At 31.7% G+C, this 16,872-nt stretch overlaps 2 protein-coding genes across 2 annotated transcripts in view; both read left to right on the top strand.

The window, feature by feature from the left end:
* Positions 1–848, top strand: part of LOC149908227 (uncharacterized) — a 58,893-nt gene extending 58,045 nt beyond the window's left edge. The window contains exon 12 of the mRNA XM_090101663.1: positions 737–848. Coding sequence (XP_089957789.1) covers positions 737–795 — 59 coding nt within the window. The 3' untranslated portion in view covers positions 796–848. The remainder of the gene's footprint in view (positions 1–736) is intronic.
* A 7,250-nt stretch (positions 849–8,098) lies between these two features.
* On the top strand, positions 8,099–16,587 carry LOC149908226 (scavenger receptor class B member 1-like). Its single transcript, XM_090102238.1, has 10 exons — positions 8,099–8,154; positions 10,252–10,346; positions 12,074–12,237; positions 12,560–12,707; positions 13,404–13,601; positions 13,898–14,016; positions 14,380–14,648; positions 15,284–15,402; positions 15,801–15,926; positions 16,245–16,587. The coding sequence occupies exons 1-10, from the start codon at positions 8,106–8,108 to the stop codon at positions 16,485–16,487; spliced, it is 1,530 nt and encodes a 509-aa protein (XP_089958364.1). The 5' UTR covers positions 8,099–8,105; the 3' UTR covers positions 16,488–16,587.
* The last annotated feature ends 285 nt before the right edge of the window (positions 16,588–16,872 follow it).

Genomic DNA, 16,872 nt, shown 5'->3' with positions numbered 1-16,872 from the left:
CGACGGGCGCGGAGGTGTGGCTTGAAGGCATAGCATGCAATAGCTTTACCGCGGCAGTCCCCGAGTGCCACACGTCTTTTTTAGATATTAAAGATTTGTGGAGGAAGGAAGGTGGAATTCCTCAATCGAAAAAGGGAGGACCTCGACCAGTCTACAGTTTTGTTAAGCTGGCGTGGACGATTTTCTAGCCAACCGGTTTCAAAATTAATTCTACTTCCGGTTTATATTTTATTGCTGGCTCTGTGTGGCTCTGACACTGTGACAGTGAACGATGTGAGCAGCAACAAATTATTTTTTAATGTTTAACTACCGAAAATCGACAGTTATGCTGACGTGGCCTGTGTTATTTTTAGCGCTATTGAAAAACATCAAAATTTACACTTTTTTATAGCAACAAATTCACCTGCATTTATCCAACGATCCATCCCTTTTCTCCGTGTAAAGCTAGGATTGTTGCTTATTTTCAGCGAATGGGTTGAGCAACAAAATCGTCATTAGAGCATCTAATTTTAAATTTTTCATCGCCAGCTTTACAGACCTTAGCAAAACATCATACGCTTATATGTCAATTAGTATCGATAGCTGATTCTATTCCTTTGCGATTTCATATTTATCTCGGCCCTCTGATTAACCATTTATTATGACAATTCAAAGTAAACCTACCTATACGATTTTAGCAAAAAAATAACAATAATAACTAATTAATATTTTATTAACAGATACATTTTTGTTTCAGCGAGCGGACTCCTGTGTATAATTCTACCAAAGAGCACTCGACCGGAGAGGCCACACTGATGCTAATATATTTTATATTACTATTGTATATTATTATTAATTAATATTATTAAATTAGCCATTGTAAGCACCAGAACTGTGTTTTATTTCCTTTGTATAAAAAATATTTATAGGCAGAAAAAAATAATAAACAATGACCGCCTCCTTGGTACAGTGGATAACGCGTAAGCGTAGAACCAAAGGGCCCTGGGTTCCATTCCCGATGGTCACATAGAAAAAAAAGTATCGGTCTGTCAGGACACAGAATGCTGATCACTTACTTATTCCTAAATAAAATTGAACATCTTGCCATCTCTGCCCCTTACCCCACTAGGGGACACGACACTTAAGTTATAGGCAGATTCACAACTTCAAGATATGTTCTGTTTAGCTTATCTGTCTGTTAAAATGTTCGAGTTTGATAGCTAAAAAAAAAACATCTTCTTCGTTTAATAATGACCGTTGTTCTGCTAGGACACCCTGAACACTTGGGGGGTGAAAAAAGTAGTTTAGTCCTATTCTTATAACTACACAATAATTGTCTAAACCAGATTTCTATATATGCATAGATATTAATATTAAATAGATGCATTTTGTAGAGAGAATTCATAATTTATTTATTACTAGATTTCCGCCCGCGGCTTCGCCCGCTTTTTCAAAAAAACTTGCATAGTTCCCGTTGAATTTCCGGGATAAAATCTATCCTATGTGTTAATCCAAGTTACCGTAGGGTATTCAAAAGTATGATTTAAGACCACTCATCTTAAATCGTACTATAAATTCTTAAATCGTACTTTGAGATCCTATCATTGGTTTACAGTATTAAAAATCACTCTAAGTAAATGTTAAAAATATGTTATGACGTTTCAAAAGTGCTTCTCGGAGAAGTCTAATTGAATAAATAAATGTTCGAGTTTTGAGTTTTTTTTTTTAATTTTTGTATTTTATGAGATGATTCACAAAAACAGTAATTAAAATATTTAATTAATTAAGAATCAAAATGCGTCATACTCGTTATATGGGAAATAAATTTTTGTTGTTTCCCATACCTAAACTATACATAAACAAAATTGAACTGTCATTTTGTTTTAAACAGGGAAGCGTTATGTATAACGTATGTAATAAAAATTAATCGCCACTATATTACATCCTTAATTATTAATGTGTTGCTAGGCGCAAAACTCGAGAACGGCTGAACAGATTTTGTTATTTTTTGTTTTTAAAAGAATTCATCATCATCATCATCTGTAGCCCATATACGTTCCCACTGCTGGGATACGGGCCTCTAATGATGTACAGGTCATAATCCACCACGCTGGCCAAGTGCGAGTTTTAGTCGGTAAGAATCCGACATAACCCTCGGCTCCTTCCCCGGGGGCTGTGGGTATCTTTGGAAGATTTCGCCACTACAAAAAAAAGGATGGTTCTTATGTAGAGAAAACATGAAAAGAAAACAAGGTCTTCTGCCGTATTTACATAAATAAATAAATAAATATTCCAGGACAATTGTCACACACGGCACGATCCGATCCCATACTAAGCTTTCGCTTGTGTTATGGTAACCAGATAGCTGATAAACATACATATACATATAATTTTAAATAAATACATATAGATAATCTATACTATGTTCATCACACAAACATTTGCCCCGGGCGGGAATCGAACCCACGACCAGTGTGGAAGGCATGGTCACTACCAAACAAGCCAACCGGTCAAATAAATGTCCTATAGTTCTGTAGGTTCCCTATCACCAAAAATTGCATGATTGGAAGTGATAAAGCTGATAGTAAACTTATTGGTCAATAAACAACGAGATTAATCACATAAAACAGTTGCTAAATGTTTCTGCCATAACTCACTTCACTCAAGACCAAGAGGTCAGGGAATTGATCACAAATTTTAGATATTACGTAATAAAATTTTCATTTTTTGTAATTTATAATATTATATAATTAAATTTTGGCAAGTATTTCGGTATATAGATTTCAATAATCTACGAAATTAAAAAAGTCGTATCTTCAAAGAATATTCGATTGTGGATACTAGTTTCTATAATCCAAAATATTGTTACTAACCCATAATTGGTGTAATAAACGTCAAAAATCATAAAATATAATAATACCAGTTTGTACAAGGTCTCATTTTTCAAATCATCCATATAAAGATTAAGTCTGACCTGCCTATGGGTATTTGGAATTCGTATTCTTTACTTAGTTATTAGTTAATTGTGTTGTACTTGAGGAAAAACATGTATTAATTGTCGTATAATTATGGTTATATATAAATGATTTGAATTGATTGATCTTAATCTATGAACTATGCGAAAATAATGCGTGGAAAATGCGTTTATACATTCGAAAAGATGTGGGAACATGCCCTGGGTTATATCTGACTGGTCAGTTCTCAGTAGACTATCGACTAGGCTGTGGTAACTACAGATTTTCTTGCCGGAGAACCATTCTGAAACTGCTTTCTGCTGGTAATTTATGGTAAATATAAATCTACGATAATTTAAAGTGAATCTAAAATAAGTCAAATTGAATAAGTAAATGTCTGTGCTTGTGATCCGGGTCGTCGGTGTTATTAGAATTTAGCAGCTGCCATATTTAGAAAAATGTACAAACAATGGAGAGCGCATCCTTATATTATGTCATAGAATTAAAAATTGGTACGAATATATGGAGCACTATTATATAAATGACTTGAATTTCAGTACATAACATGCAGTACATAGCAGCAGTAGATAGCAAATTTTATTCTTAAAAAAACATTTATAAAAAAACATTTGGATGCCATAAAACTAAAATATCAAATTCAAGTAGGTAAGTACCAATATAGATATTTTTTAATACAATTGCAAATTCTACAAATTTTTGGCAGAAAACGAGAAACACCAGTTTTTGAGATCTTTGACCCTAAATTATTTTTTTGAATGCGCGGCGCTTTTCATACTTCGTTCAAAATAGTATTCCAAAAATTTTAACTAATTTCAGCTTTGTGCGAATTCATGTAATTATAATATCCTTGCTTTCAGCGATTTTGCTTCATTAAACATAAAACATTAATTTAATATAATTTATAAATTTAACACAACTTCACATTTTATATTTTTCACCATAGTAATCATCATCATCACCATTTTCCCACTAAAGGAATATGATAAATATCTCAGGGTTAGCAAAAGGTTTAGTTATAATGCGTGGCGTGGCCAAGTGCGTCAGTAATTTAAATATATGTAATCAATATCGATTATATTATTGTTTTAATTATAGTGTTGTGTAAACAAGGATAGGCAAATTCAGTGGATAAACTAGTCAAAAGTTTATTATTACAAACTAGTTTTAAATCAAGTTCATTCAAAGTTTTTAATCGCGAAAGGGTGAACGTGTTTAGATTGACGTCAATTTATTATTTGTGTTTACGAGAAACTTTGCGTAAGTTACTTTCAAGGGATTTAAAGAAAATTTGTTTGTTTATCATTTTTCAGAAAATATTTTTTTGTTATTTGGAAAGGTTGACTGCAATAATTAATTAGGCGAATGTTATTATATGCGATATATAAAATAATTTTTAGTTATTTAATTGTGTATTTTCTTCGTATATTTTTATACCGGATAAACCTCAAGGAATTTTGGATATTAAGTTTTTTTTTAGTAGCTTTTTTGAAGTTATTAATATCTAAGAATAGAGTGAAGCGAGTAAGAGCTAGGAGAAAATAAAAATTAGATAGTCTTTTAATTATAACTTGACTAAAAATATTTATTCTTTCTGCTCTAAAGCATTGACAAAGAGCAGTATTTTGGGTAAGTTAAAAAATGCATTTATCACGACGTTTAGAAATTTTAAAGATTACATTTAAAATATACAGATATGATGTATTTTGCAAAGAATAAAAGAAACAAATTGCAGCTACGCTTCGTGCTTTGCGTGAATTGAGATTTTTAAATGTTAACAGTTAGGTTTTACATATTTAGAAAAATCAAATAGACCGAGAATAATTTAAATTTATTCATTCATTTCATTCATTCGTTCTCGGATATAAGTGGTTAATTGACTTGACTATCTTCCTTTTAAATATAAATATTTTGTTAGGAATGAATCCTTTATCTTGATAATAAATAATAAATATTGATCCAGCAGTTTTGAAACATACAAAATTATTAAAATATTTAATGTACCTATATATTGGACATGCAATTTTTAATATTGTTCCAATATTGTAATAATTGCAATATTATAATAATTGCAAAATTTTAATTTGAGCACTTTAATTATTTATTTTTACTTAGCTATTTATGCAGTTGTTTTTACTTTTTATACGCTATATTTACATATACCTATATTTGGTGACTATTCTATCTTGATACGTGGGAACCATTATCTAAGACAATGCATAATAAAATAACAAAGAAGTTTCTTTAAGATATTTATAGAAAAGCAATTAGATGTGCCTAAAACATACATGTACTACGAAAAACGATTTTTGTTGGTGTGTCACTCACCATGCTTAGAAAACAAAGCTGCTGAAACTTAATGATTGCGGTTTCTAACAAAAATACAGATTATTATTTGTTTATTTATTTATTTATTTAAACTTTATTGTACATATATACCAGTCATAAAATGGCGGCAAAAATCTCTTCCAGGCGACCCTGTTGGTTTCACTTTCGATTTTAGAAGGATCCTAACATTGTTTTAAAGAGATCAAATTTGAAAATGCAAAATATAAACACTTATTTATTTTATTATGTTATTAGCATAGTACTTTAATTTAAACATTTTTTTCCATACACATTATACGACCTCAAAAAATTACGAATGACCTTTATGTTATGTTATAAAATTATTCGACTAATTATACTTTATATCGTCTTTTGTAAGTAATTAAGTAATATACACATTAGAATAATTGCGACGAGAAAAGAATAAAGTAATATAATGAAAAACCCGTGTAAAATAAACTATAGAATGCCCTTGTTTGTACAGCTTCTAGACCGGACTCTCAGTGGAGTTTCGTTTGCAAAAATCGCGGACCTAAATCTGACTTCTGATATATATTGTATAGATCCCAGACATCCTATAGACAGATGTTGCCAACCAGTTTTGTGGTCCCCCTGCCCGCACCCCGGTAATTAAATATGGCATACAAAGAAAAAAATAAAAATTTCCAAAACTGGCCGTGTGGGGTATCAAATGAAAGAGCTTATTGAGTAGATCACGAATATATAGCATACTATATACATTTCTTACACTTTCTCTAAGATTTTTTAGAAAATTTACGAAAATGGTCCATTTTTGAGTTAACTTTAAACCACTATAGATTGAAAACTCATGAATATATTTTTTAAATTATTATTTTAAATAATTAAAAATAGTCCATTGTTTACGATTCAATATTTCGTACAGTGAAATAGTTGCATGGGGGAGTGGGGGGAGCATTCAAAGATGGCGAGTATATTTTCAAGTTCATATAGTATATAGTTATTTTCATCAAATCCACCACATAGCTCACTTATATTATATTACGAACTATTGAATCATAAACAATGGACTATTGTTAATTATTTAAAATAATAATTTAAAAAATATATTCATGAGTTTTCAATCTATAGTGGTTTAAAGTTAACTCAAAAATGGACCATTTTCGTAAATTTTCTAAAAAATCTTAGAGAAAGTGTAAGAAATGTATATAGTATGCTATATATTCGTGATCTACTCAATAAGCTCTTTGATTTGATACCTCACACGGCATGTTTTGGAAATTTTTATTTTTTTCTTTGTATGCCATATTTAATTACCGGGGTGCGGGCAGGGGGACCACAAAACTGGTTGCCAACATCTGTCTATAGGATGTCTGGGACCTATACAATATATATCAGAAGTCAGATTTAGCTCCGCTATTTTTGCAAACGAACATCTCCTTGGAGCCTGCTCTATTCAATATTATATAGTTTTTAATTTACTTGACAAGAAATATATATTTTTTTAGCTCTACCTTGTTACTACTACTACTTTTAGTGCTACATATTTCTATGACCTCTCGATTGGGATCTAGGATTTACTGCCTTCAAAAAAATTGGTTCATCTAATTAAAAGATGAGAGTAGGTATATTTTTATTATCCCGGAACTTATATACCAATAGACGACCTGAATACATTTTGCCTGCATATTATGTACTTAAATATTTCTTTAATTTTTCATTGTACAGAGTAATTTAGATCTCACATTTCAAGTCTGGAAGATATTTATAAAAAAAATACTAGTTCTAGCAGGTCACAACTGATCGATGAACCTTATGTAATTAATGACCTTGTTGATAAGGAAAATCTATAAAAGAAATAGTTTGGAATGCTGATAGATACCAGCTCATACAAGTTATTTTCCATATAATATATTGCATTTATAAATAAAATCTGTCCGTCAACCCTGGAGACTTACCGGTCAATCACAGTACGAATTTTGATAAAATTTGGAATGAATTATGAAAATAGTTGAATAATAAGACACAAAATGAAATAAATACATTTTCTAGAAGTAATCCCTGAAGGCTTTTAATAAAAGTTTGCGGTTTGCGGTTTTGTGATTTGTCCCCTGTATGAAACCACGAGACTAAATGATATTACCTTTACACAGGCTTCAAAATAAAATAAAAAATAAACCGACAAAATCCAACTTTTTACGAGTATAATAATTTAATATCCTGGTTGCTCGATATTATTAATCTTATATTATTTAACTAGCTTCCGCCCACGACTTTGTACGTGCATCCCCGTTTTTCCCCGTTCCCGCAAGAATTTCGGGAAATCCTTTCTTAGCGGATGCCTACGTCCTAACATCTACCTGCATGCCAAATTTCAGCCCGATACGTCCAGTGGTTTGGGCTGTGCGTTGATAGATCACTATATCAGTCACCTTTGAGTTTTATATAATATATAGATGTGATTATAATTAACTAGCTCATTAAATAATAATGCATGTAAAATGTAAATATTCTCACGCTTTTTTGGAATCATTAACTCATTTAATGCAGTTAAGTAAATAAGTATTATGTTTGCACATTTACAGTTTTTTACACTATGTTTTTGTGTCTGCTAATTAGAGAATGACTAAATGATTTATATTTTTTTAAGACTATGTCGCAGTCAACTAGTTTAATCAGCCGTTTAATTCCACTATTCATTTTCTTGCCAATAAATTCATTTCATTTCATAATTAAAGTTAAATGACTGCCTGAACTTCCAACCATTCAATTAAACAGCTAATTATGATATCTATATATCTGCTCTAAATTTATTTTATTTTCAGATAGTACATTAATCGCTCCAAGATGAAACATAATGACGAAAAATGTAAAAAATGTACAACACAGAGTTATTGTAAGTACAATCAATATATTTTATGGTCAATTAAATATTATATTCCGATACAGAATATATAATTTACATAACAAGCCCTACAAGTTCATTGAATGATATAAAACGTGGTCAGGGTCAATACTACTTTTAGTAATAAAAAAATATACCCATTTATAAAATTGTAACGTCTGTCTGTGATTTCAAAAGTCTGCATGGATTTGTTGATACCAATCTCTCATAGCTGTCACTAAAAAACGGTCAAGGGAGGAATTAAATATTCTTTAAATATGTGTTTTTAACTTTTAGTACAAAATAATAGTTACAATCAATAAAAAAAAATCTTTTGTTTGATTAATGTTCACCATGAGAACCATACATCTCAAGGGACACTGTTGTAACAGCATAATATAATATCATCAAAGATTAAAAATATCATAGACGCGTCATAAATTTTACAAAAAAAAAAATCTATCAATGGATCGAGATGCGCATAATATAAACGACCTACTGCATACGGATAGGCCAGAGCTAGATTTTGATTTCTGTCTAAGACACACATTATGACTAAGTAGTAAGTATACATCACTAGTGGAAAATGTAAGAAGCGCTATTTAATGTGAAGTGTAAATATGCTTAAACTTGACCTATTTTAATTATAAAAAAATATTTATAATTTTATTTATAAAGTTTGTGAGAGATTTCTACTGTATAATTGTATCAATCCAATAAAGGAACAGGGTTCAATTTTACCAGATTTTAGTGCAGCAAGCGATTTCTAGGAGATCTTTGCATGCAAACTGCATTCTTTTTAAAAATGGCTTTATTTATTTATTTATTGAAACAGAATCATTCTTTGTACTTACAGTAATAATACCAAAGCATACATAGATGATAGAATTTCGTAACAATATGTTAACAAAATGGAGTTACATACTATGTGCATCCAAGCTTGTTTTCTTTAAGTAAATTTTCTATTTATACGGTTAAGGTTATGTGAAATGCTTCGTTGCACGTGTGATTCCACACAATGAGAAGGTCAAATTATTATTAGATAGGATGAGAATTATCATTTATCTAAATAATTTAAGTAACAGAAAAAACATATGATATTTTTATATAAAGTACCAGTTAACACAGCAACAAATTCTCGTAGAGTATTTGGATAATTATTACCAATAAACTATTAGACTACAGGCCCATGTTGAAATAAAATATTTGAACCACCGTATAAAAATGGTGGTCCACAAAGTTGCAATTTATTTTTATTTTCCGACAATTTCCAGGGTAAATTTGGCCATTTGATTTTGTACGGCATCTGTGTCTACTATTTCAATACTGCTTCTAATCCATTATTCCGCAACGCCGTACAAAAATCATGGAGATAAGGGGAAAAAATCTCTACCTGTACTTTCGAATTCTCTCTGTTGGACAATGGACAGCTTACATGTGACGTCATAGTGCTGAATCTTATTATTTTATGCTCTTATATCGTTCTAGCTAGGTCACCTGGTGGTTCAAATGAACCATTTTTTTTTCAACATGGGCCTGTAGTCTATATTATTATTTAAGAACCGGTTTCTCTTTGACAGTTTATGATTATGGTTTTAGCGGATTTATTCAAATTAATTGTATACTTATTAGTGTTATTTTTATAGTATGTAAATTCTTGTCATTTTTTGCATAATTTATTTTTTAATAATTATGTGTATAAGTTTATCGTAGACCTTTGACATAGGCCTATTTATAAGGGCTTTGTATATATTTTTATTAGTACTTGTATGCATTTCTTAAAAACCTTACATAATATTATAATTTAAGCGAAGACGTGATCTGTTGCAGATTAATTATACTTATGTCCGTAATATATAATATGTTGGGTACATAATATAAATATTGCAATTGACGAATATTAGCCGAATGTAAGCATTTTAATTTTTAACCGACTTAAAAAAATCGTGTAGGAGAATCGATTTATTTTATGTGTACCTATCTTGTTTTTATAGTATCCCCATAAATCCATACTTAAGTAATTACATTACGCCAGCTGCAATAGTACATAGATAATATAAGTTTATTTTGTTAAAACAAACTTCTCAAAATTTCTTAATTTGTTTCTAGGTAAGCTATCTATCTGCACTACGGTTGGCTTCGCATTTTTGGGCCTGTCCGTTTTGATCTGTTTCATCAACCCTGCGCATATAATGTCTACATACGTGAGTTTATATTGAATTATTTTTTGGTAAATTTCAAGGTCGCGTCATGGCAATACCGTCACGTTGGAGTAAGGTGACGATATTGGTATCTTTGAATCTTGCCAAAGAAGTTTCACTTCTGACACTTGTGCTCGGCACACACGCTTTTATTTTGTCTATTTTCACTTTCCACACGTGTTTCTTTCTGTATATTTCAAATTTTTAACACTTATTTATCTAGTCCAGGCGGACCCAAATGCAAAAATCACATATAATCCGTTCATCCGTTTTTATGTTAAAAGTTGTGTATAAACTAAAACTAAACTAAACTAAAACATGTCAAGTTATGGTCCGGGAGCCAGCAGCAGATTTTATGACCAAGTTCCTCTCAAGCGGTAATTAGTAAAATGCATCAAAGTATAGTATTATGAAGCCTCGTGAACGTCAGCTGGAGCTCGGTTGGGGGGAAGAGCGGTTGTAGCCTCCCGTATCAGCTGACGGTTTTTCCACCAAGATACAGCCAGCTGACATATATATTTATCCACAGTTACATATAAGCTATCATCAGGTAAATTTTTGTTTGAGAGGAAATAACGGAAAATAAATTTTTCTTTAAATTTAACTTTCATGTTCGAGACACCAGCTGACGTATAATACACCATGTTGTAACCAGCTGACTATTTTTTTTCGTTGAGATATTGGGTTAGCTACAATTTGACAAATTTTTAGCTGAGAGGAAATGAATGAATGAATGTATTTTTTTTCCTATGTGCGTGGGAGGCTACAACCGCTCACCCCCCCAACCGAGCGCCAGCTGACGTTCACGAGGCTTTATAATACTATACTCTCATGCGTCTGACGAATTATCTCTTGAGAGGAAATAATGAACCAAATTTGCACCTGGCTCCCTAACCATTACATATTGAGCTGAGTCTTTATTAAAAGCAATTTAGCATGCAACTATGTATTAGGATAACTATGTTTTTTTCCAAGCTTCTCAATAATTATACGATATAGGAAATAATACTGGTCGTAATAATTTACTATTAGCCGATCCAATGATGGCGCCATAAAAATAACTTGAAACTAAACTATTCACGTGTGAACAGCGTTAACTTCCACGTGATTCTGCAACTGTTTATCAATTGCACGCCTCATAAGCGAAGCGTTGAGGTGGGTACTACTGTCACTTCGCGCAAAACATCTGATTTTTCAAACTTAAAATGTCTTTATGTATTATACATTGCACTTGTAAGATAATACATACACACACATATTAAGAAAAAACACTATTTTTAACGTTCATGATATTTTTGATGTCATTTTTGTTATTTAATTGTTATTTTTTTATAAATCTAACATATTAAAAGAATATCTTTATTAAATTCTCCATTCTAACTTTGTATGAATTACTTCGCCACACATACAAACACGCACGCACACACACTATCTTCTTCTTCTCTTCTAATATATAAAATTCCCGTGCCACAATGTTAGTTACCATACTCCTCGAAAATTGCTCTAACGATTCTCATGAAATTTTCTGTGCATATTGGGTAGGTCTGAGAATCGGCCAACATCTCTTTTTCTTACCCCTAAGTGATAAGAGTAAAGCAGAACAACGTTTTTTGCCTTATTTATCGAATATAATCATTATAAAGACTTCTCTTCATAATATTTTCTTCATAATGTCTTTACATAATATTGTAATAATTGTAACTAATTAAAAAAAAACATTAAAATTTCAGGTACTACGTCTAACAGAGGGTTCTTACCTCTACGAAATATTACACGAGGAGATACCTTGTGTATATCTGCACATTTATTTATTCAATATAACCAATGGAGACGCTTTCTTATCGGGAAAGGATACCAAGCTAAGAGTGCAAGAAGTTGGACCGTTTACATATCAGTGAGTAGACTATTCCTTATACCTACTAGTTACATGGTTTTAGATTGAAACCCTGTAGCTTAAGTGTCAAAAAATACATTTTCAAAACACTGACGCCTAACAGAATTGATAACTAATTCTCTACTTGCTAGTTTAAGTTTCGACAGGTGTTAAAAATTACGAATAAGCCTTTGCGCGCACTTACGCGTAAGCACCAAATTCATATTCTCTAAACTACTTAGTTTAGAGAATATGAATTTGGTGCTTACATTTCAATACATATTTTTAATCTGTGCTATAAATGCTAAGAAAATATAATTAATCACAATTTTAATATTTTCAGAGAGTTTCGCAAGAATGAAGACATAGAGCTGGATGAAGAAAATGGGCTATTAAGATATTCCCCGAAATTCAGAATAGAGTTTATAAGGGAAATGTCCATAGCGGATCCGAAAGACGTTGTATTGCAGTTGCCTAATATTCCTATGTTGGTAAGATATTCAAACTTTAATACTTATAAAACAAGAATAAGGACAAATAATCCATACTAATATTATAAATGCGAAAGTAACTCTGTCTGTCTGTCTGTTACTCAATCACGCCTAAACTACTGAAACAATTTGCATGAAATTTGGTATGGAGATATTTTGATACCCGAGAAAGGACATAGGCTACCTTTTATTGTGAAATATGTACCACGGGCGAAGCCGGGGCGGACCTCTAGTTAATTATAATTTAATTATAATATAGTTACTTCTCATAAAAAAACCAGTTGAAGCAGTTTGTTAAAAGAAGGAGAAACAAAAAGCGTGCGTGCCGAGCACACGTGTCAGAATTGAAGCTTCTTTGGCAACATTCAAAATTTAGTAAAATTAACCTTGAAATTTTACACACGACGCGCCTAAAAACATCCCATAACTCCAGTAATACAAAAGGCAGATGTACCTACAACGTGTACCTATCTTACATTCGTTTGTGATATCGTTTTTTTCTGTTCATACTTCAGTTCTCTATAATATCCGTTACCCGTTATATGAATTTCAGATGAAGTTTGATTCCCGTTTGAAAAGGATCAATTTATCGAAGTCCATGTATTTATTTTGCCGAGCCCCCGCTTACATACCATTTTTCTAAAAGCTAATAAATCATAGACCTACTAAAACACTAACTAACCATTTGATTTCCAGACACTCGCCACGCGTCTATCCACAAACCCGTTCACCCAGTACGGCTTCAACCTGCTCATCACCCAAATGAACAGCAAAGCCATCATGACCCTGGATGTTCAAAGCTACCTCTGGGGCTGGGACGATCCCATCATCAAAATGTTCAACTCCTTCATCCCTGGTATGATCAACTTCACCAAACTGGGCTTGTTGGACAGGGTAGGTAATTTTGTGTTTATTATTATTAAGCTTTTTATCGTTATTATTATTTAGTTTAGTGAAGCTTAATGAAAACATTACATAGTAGCGGCCTAGTAAATTAGGTATTAACTATGATGTGAAGAACATCAAACCATTTATGGGGCATTTTACCTTTCTGACTCCAAAATTCAATAACCATAACAAAATACTAGTGGCACAGTATTACAATATTATTTCCTAGTGGCATCTCTTTTCGTTGTGAAAACTGCGCTACATTATTCGTAGTTTAATTTAAAATTTATTAACCATTTCAGCTGTACGAAAATGAACGATCCAGAATTGAATTGGCGACAGAGGAGCAAGACAAATTTAAAATCAGGAAATATAATGGGGAGGCGGGTCTCAGTATGCATGGTTACGGGACAGCAAAACAGTAAGTAATTATGACTGAATAAAGTCTGTGGAATAAAGTTTATCAATGCACTAATACAGGTGATGTGTGGTCGTTGGTACTTGCTAATAGTATAGTTTTTCCGAAGCTCTAAGCCACATTAAGCTTCTCAAATTATACCTAATTATATAAAATTTCAGCCTTAGATACAATTTTTTTGCACTTCGACTTTTATTTATTTACTCTTTAATAAAACTAAACAGTAAGTAACAGTAAACGTAAGAAACAGTGTAGTGTATTCGGCGGCCTTATCACAGTAGTGATTTTTTAATTATTGGCTCTGATTAACAACTACAGTTACTTCTACAGCTCTTGTTTCTAAAAATTAATAATTCATATTTACAGAAGTCGCTGCAACACCTTTGAGGACGTGTACGAAGGTCTCGGCTACCCCACCGACCTGACGAAGGAGAAACCTTTGCGAATCTTCCGCTACTCCTTCTGTAGAATCATGGACCTGCAGTACCAGGGCAGCAGGACCATGGAGAACGGTGCTGAGGGCTTCGTGTACAAGTTCAGTAATGAGACCTTCACTGCGAACGAGGATAATCAATGTGTGTGTACTATGCCCAAGTGTATAGAAGGATTGTCCACTCTCGCACCGTGTTTTTATGGTAAGAAAAAGTTTTATATGTTGCTATTTTTCGTGTCTTTCTCGAATTTTCATTGTTTAATTTTCTATTTCATATTTATTTCAATGAAATTGAATATTTGAATCCAGTCTATCAAGTGCCGTACTAATAATAATTAGAAATAATAGTACTAGAATGGTAATATATTATAAGTGCTCTAGCAACAATTTTAATATTCACATTAATAAAAAAAGTTAATAAAAGCTTATCAGGGAAAATTCTTACGAACGTCTATTAAATATAGACGGTTTTCTTCAAATTGTATATTATTATACTAGCATTATTATAATTAACTAGATTTCCGCCCGCGGCTTCGTCCGCGATTTTAAAGGAAAACCCGCATAGTTCCAGTTCCCGAGGGATTTTCAGGATAAAACCTATCCTATGTGTTTATCCATGTTACCCTCTATATGTGTGCTAAATTTCATTGTAATCGGTTCAGTAGAATTTGCGTGAAAGAGTAACAAAAACACACACACACACACACACACACATCATCATCACAAACTTTCGCATTTATATAAATACATAGTAGTTTTATACATTATTCCACGAATAAATTTTAATCGAGGATTGAAAAATCAGCCCTAAGTATAATAGGATTGTATGATTTGCAGAGGCTAGCACGGGCTTGTCCCTGGGACATTACCTGCACGCTGACCCCAAACTGTACGAGCGGGTGGAGGGAATCAAGCCGAATGAAGAGGAACATGACAGCGAGTTTGTTATTGATTCTGTAAGGACCATCTTATTTATCTATAGTCTAAACTCTAAATAAAAAAAATAATTAAACATTTTTTCCCACCTAAATAAAAGTTTTGATACACGCATTTTATATACATATCTACTTATTTATAAATTACACTATTTATTAGTACAAGTTTTAATCGATTTTGTATCAATGTGTATTAATTTCTAATAAATCTTTTTTCAGGCCTATCTATAGTCTATACCAATACAGAAAAAAACATTTGTATTATTGTATGTGTGAATTTTGTTATGAATAAGCTCAAAAATTAATCTATCGATTTTACTAAGGCATTAGTGGGCTACATCCATACCGAAGAAAATAGGCAATTTTTTTATTTAGTTGCAGTCTCAGATAAGACTTTACGCTTGCTATTTGAATTTCAGAAACTCGGGATAGCATTATCAACACACTTTTCTCTGCAAGGCAACTTGATCATCACCGATGTACGCTATAACTCTGCCACCAGACCGTTCTCAAACATGATAGTGCCTACTATACGTTTTCATGTTGTAAGTAAAACATAAAATTATATTAAATTGTATTTAAGTTTAATATTTGTAAATCTGTTCTAAACTCACTTACCAGTACTTTCTAGTTCATAATATGTTTGAATAATTGTTACTCTTAATAGTTAGTAAGTACTCAATAATTATACAATTAAAATATGTGGATGAAATTTTTGACGAACAATTTTTGAACAAAGATTTGGAATAACAAGCTTTTATTTTACCATAACTACTAAGAATGATGAACGATATACATATATACATACATATATATTTGCTTATGTAAATTAAATCAAGTATATTATTTATTTTTAATTCCAGGTGCAACCAGATCTAATACCATATGTTAAGAAAATTGTCTGGTTCGAGTATATTCTAGGACCCTACTTGCGCACTGTGCCAGCAACTCTATTCTTCATCATAGGTTTCTCTATAGTTATACTAGTAGTAAGGTCCTGCCTTCGTCTGCGTTCCAAACGAGGTCTAGCCTATAAATTAAGCACAACCGTACCACTTATAGAAGAAAAATCCGACGATTTAACAAAGGTTGATCAATGTCGGTAACATTAATAAATAGGTATAATATAATTAATAAAATTAACTGAATTATAGATAAACCTATAGGTGCCTATTGCAATTTTTATATTTTATAAAAGTGAACAATAATTATTATACTTGCCTATATTATTATTTTGTAGGTATGTAATATGTACTATTTAATATAATGTAATAGTAATATAGGGTTAGGGGAATTACTCGTGGTATAAGAAAATATTAATTTCGCATTTATAACATAAGTAGATAATTTTGTGCCTAGTAAATAATGAAATGTAATATAATTCATGAAGATGTGATATTATTTTAATTAAGATAGAGAACCAATATTTTTGTACTAAGCTAAATAAATTTTTATATTGTGATTACTTGTTTTATTTGTTTTCCTACGACC

Source organism: Colias eurytheme, chromosome 5, assembly GCF_061535395.1.
Source record: "Colias eurytheme isolate Ceu_HAF_F1 chromosome 5, ilColEury1 Martin Lab GWU primary, whole genome shotgun sequence".
Lineage (NCBI taxonomy): Eukaryota > Metazoa > Arthropoda > Insecta > Lepidoptera > Pieridae > Colias > Colias eurytheme.
The sequence above is the reverse complement of the archived record's forward strand: the minus strand, read 5'-3'. Positions and strand labels throughout refer to the sequence as shown.